The 1,665-nt window shown below is 49.2% G+C and overlaps 1 protein-coding gene across 1 annotated transcript in view; it reads right to left on the reverse strand.

Moving 5' to 3' along the window:
* Window positions 1-792: 792 nt before the first annotated feature.
* Window positions 793-1,665, reverse strand: part of LOC107104559 (breast carcinoma-amplified sequence 3-like) — a gene marked incomplete at its 3' end in the record, with an annotated part of 84,426 nt that continues 83,553 nt past the window's right edge. Inside the window, exon 23 of the mRNA XM_015404574.1 lies at window positions 793-961. Within this exon, the coding sequence (XP_015260060.1) occupies window positions 793-961 (169 nt within the window). The remainder of the gene's footprint in view (window positions 962-1,665) is intronic.

Consider the following 1,665-nt stretch of genomic DNA (forward strand, 5'->3'; position numbering starts at 1 on the left):
CTCAGAAGCTTATGAGGCTCCTGCTGCTCAGATGCTGCCTTATGGAAATATGTCAAAAGAATGATTGACAGTTAAGATGACCACTGATCGTCCTCTATACCTTTAAGAAAACTGTTCTACAGACCATCCTGTCTCTGAGGAACAGGAGAATCTCAGAGTTAAATCCATTCTCACAACCCTCCATGTTCTCATGGAAAACATTGTTTTTATCTTTTACTCCTCGACATGCGGCAGTCGCTGCCTGGTCGGACGATGAGCTGCAGAGAAATAGCACAGAGACGTTGTGATGAAGCTGGACATTAATGCTAACGCTTTCTAGCAGAGCGTAGCTGCAGATCTTATAGCTGGTAGCGTTTCACTGACTCCTGATTCATGGATGTGTCCAACAGTGATGTGAGGATTAAGTAGAACCAGGTGGAGCTGATTTAATGTCACTCTGCATGTATCTATAGCAGCAGCTTCTACACCAGCAGATCAACAGGAAGGGCGGCTCTATTCCAGGAAGTCCTCTGGAGATGATTTCACCTTCATGAAGATTATGGAGCGCAGAGAGCAGCCTCAGTCAGAGGCTTTGTAGAGGCACTGCAGACAGACCTCTGCAGGAGATCCTTCCTGCCTACAGCTTCTAAAGAGCTTCATGGTGGAACTGAATGAAGCTGCTAGCTGATGCCTTCAGGCCTGAACGGGAAATATGAATCCACACAACTTCCCATCAGATCATTTTCCCAATCCTGATAACTGCTCAGACCAAAACAGAAGGAGCGCAGATGACTGGATGTTTTGTCCCGTCACCATCAGCAGCAGGTCACCCAGCACACCCTGAGGTGATGGACGGGTGAGGAGGGGGGGGCAGCAGGCCACAAAGGTATCTACTGTTGGAGGAGGGCTTCCCAGGAAATGAGGGCATTTGTCTTTAAGGAGGAGATCAGATGGCATGGCATCTTCTGGCCTGTCAGAGCCACTGGAACAGGACAGGAACTACACAAGGCTCCTTTATGGGGCCCGGGGTAATTGTGGGGTATAGGTTACTGGGGGGGCATCAGTAAAGGAATGAATAGGTATGAACAGGTGCCTGCTCATTTAGATGACTGCTCAGGTATGAAGGGAAGGAAGGAGGCAGAGGCTGCAGGGAGACGGCGCCTCTGGATAAACGCCTGAGAGTTGACGGTTTAAATCCCTTCCAGATTCTTCTGGCCGCCCCGTCTCTGGGAACAATGACGGGGGGGGAGCCCCTTCTCGCCTCAGGGTGCTGCTGCCACTACTAAAGAGCTGCTGGGTCACCTGGACAAGGGGCCACTTTGTTAGTGTCTCTAACAGGTGGAGGCCTGAAGACAGCGGTGAGAAGGAGCGGCTACAGGAGACGGCGGCTGGTGTCGCTTACGGCTTTAATGAAGCTAACAGGCTGGAAGCACATGGAGATTAAACCATAAACCACCCAGAACCCATTCCATGATTCAGCATTTCCATTAGGAAGCACAGGCCTCCATGATGATGACATCAGCATCATGTCTGATTGATGTTCAGTGGAAAACGGCAGATTACTGAGGGAATATTTAAGATCAGGACCAACCAGATTACTGAGGGAATATTTAAGATCAGGACCAACCAGATTACTGAGGGAATATTTAAGATCAGGACCAACCAGATTACTGAGGGAATATTTAA

Source organism: Cyprinodon variegatus, unplaced genomic scaffold (genome assembly GCF_000732505.1).
Source record: "Cyprinodon variegatus isolate N-32 unplaced genomic scaffold, C_variegatus-1.0 Scaffold1792, whole genome shotgun sequence".
In the NCBI taxonomy this organism is placed as follows: Eukaryota; Metazoa; Chordata; class Actinopteri; order Cyprinodontiformes; family Cyprinodontidae; genus Cyprinodon; species Cyprinodon variegatus.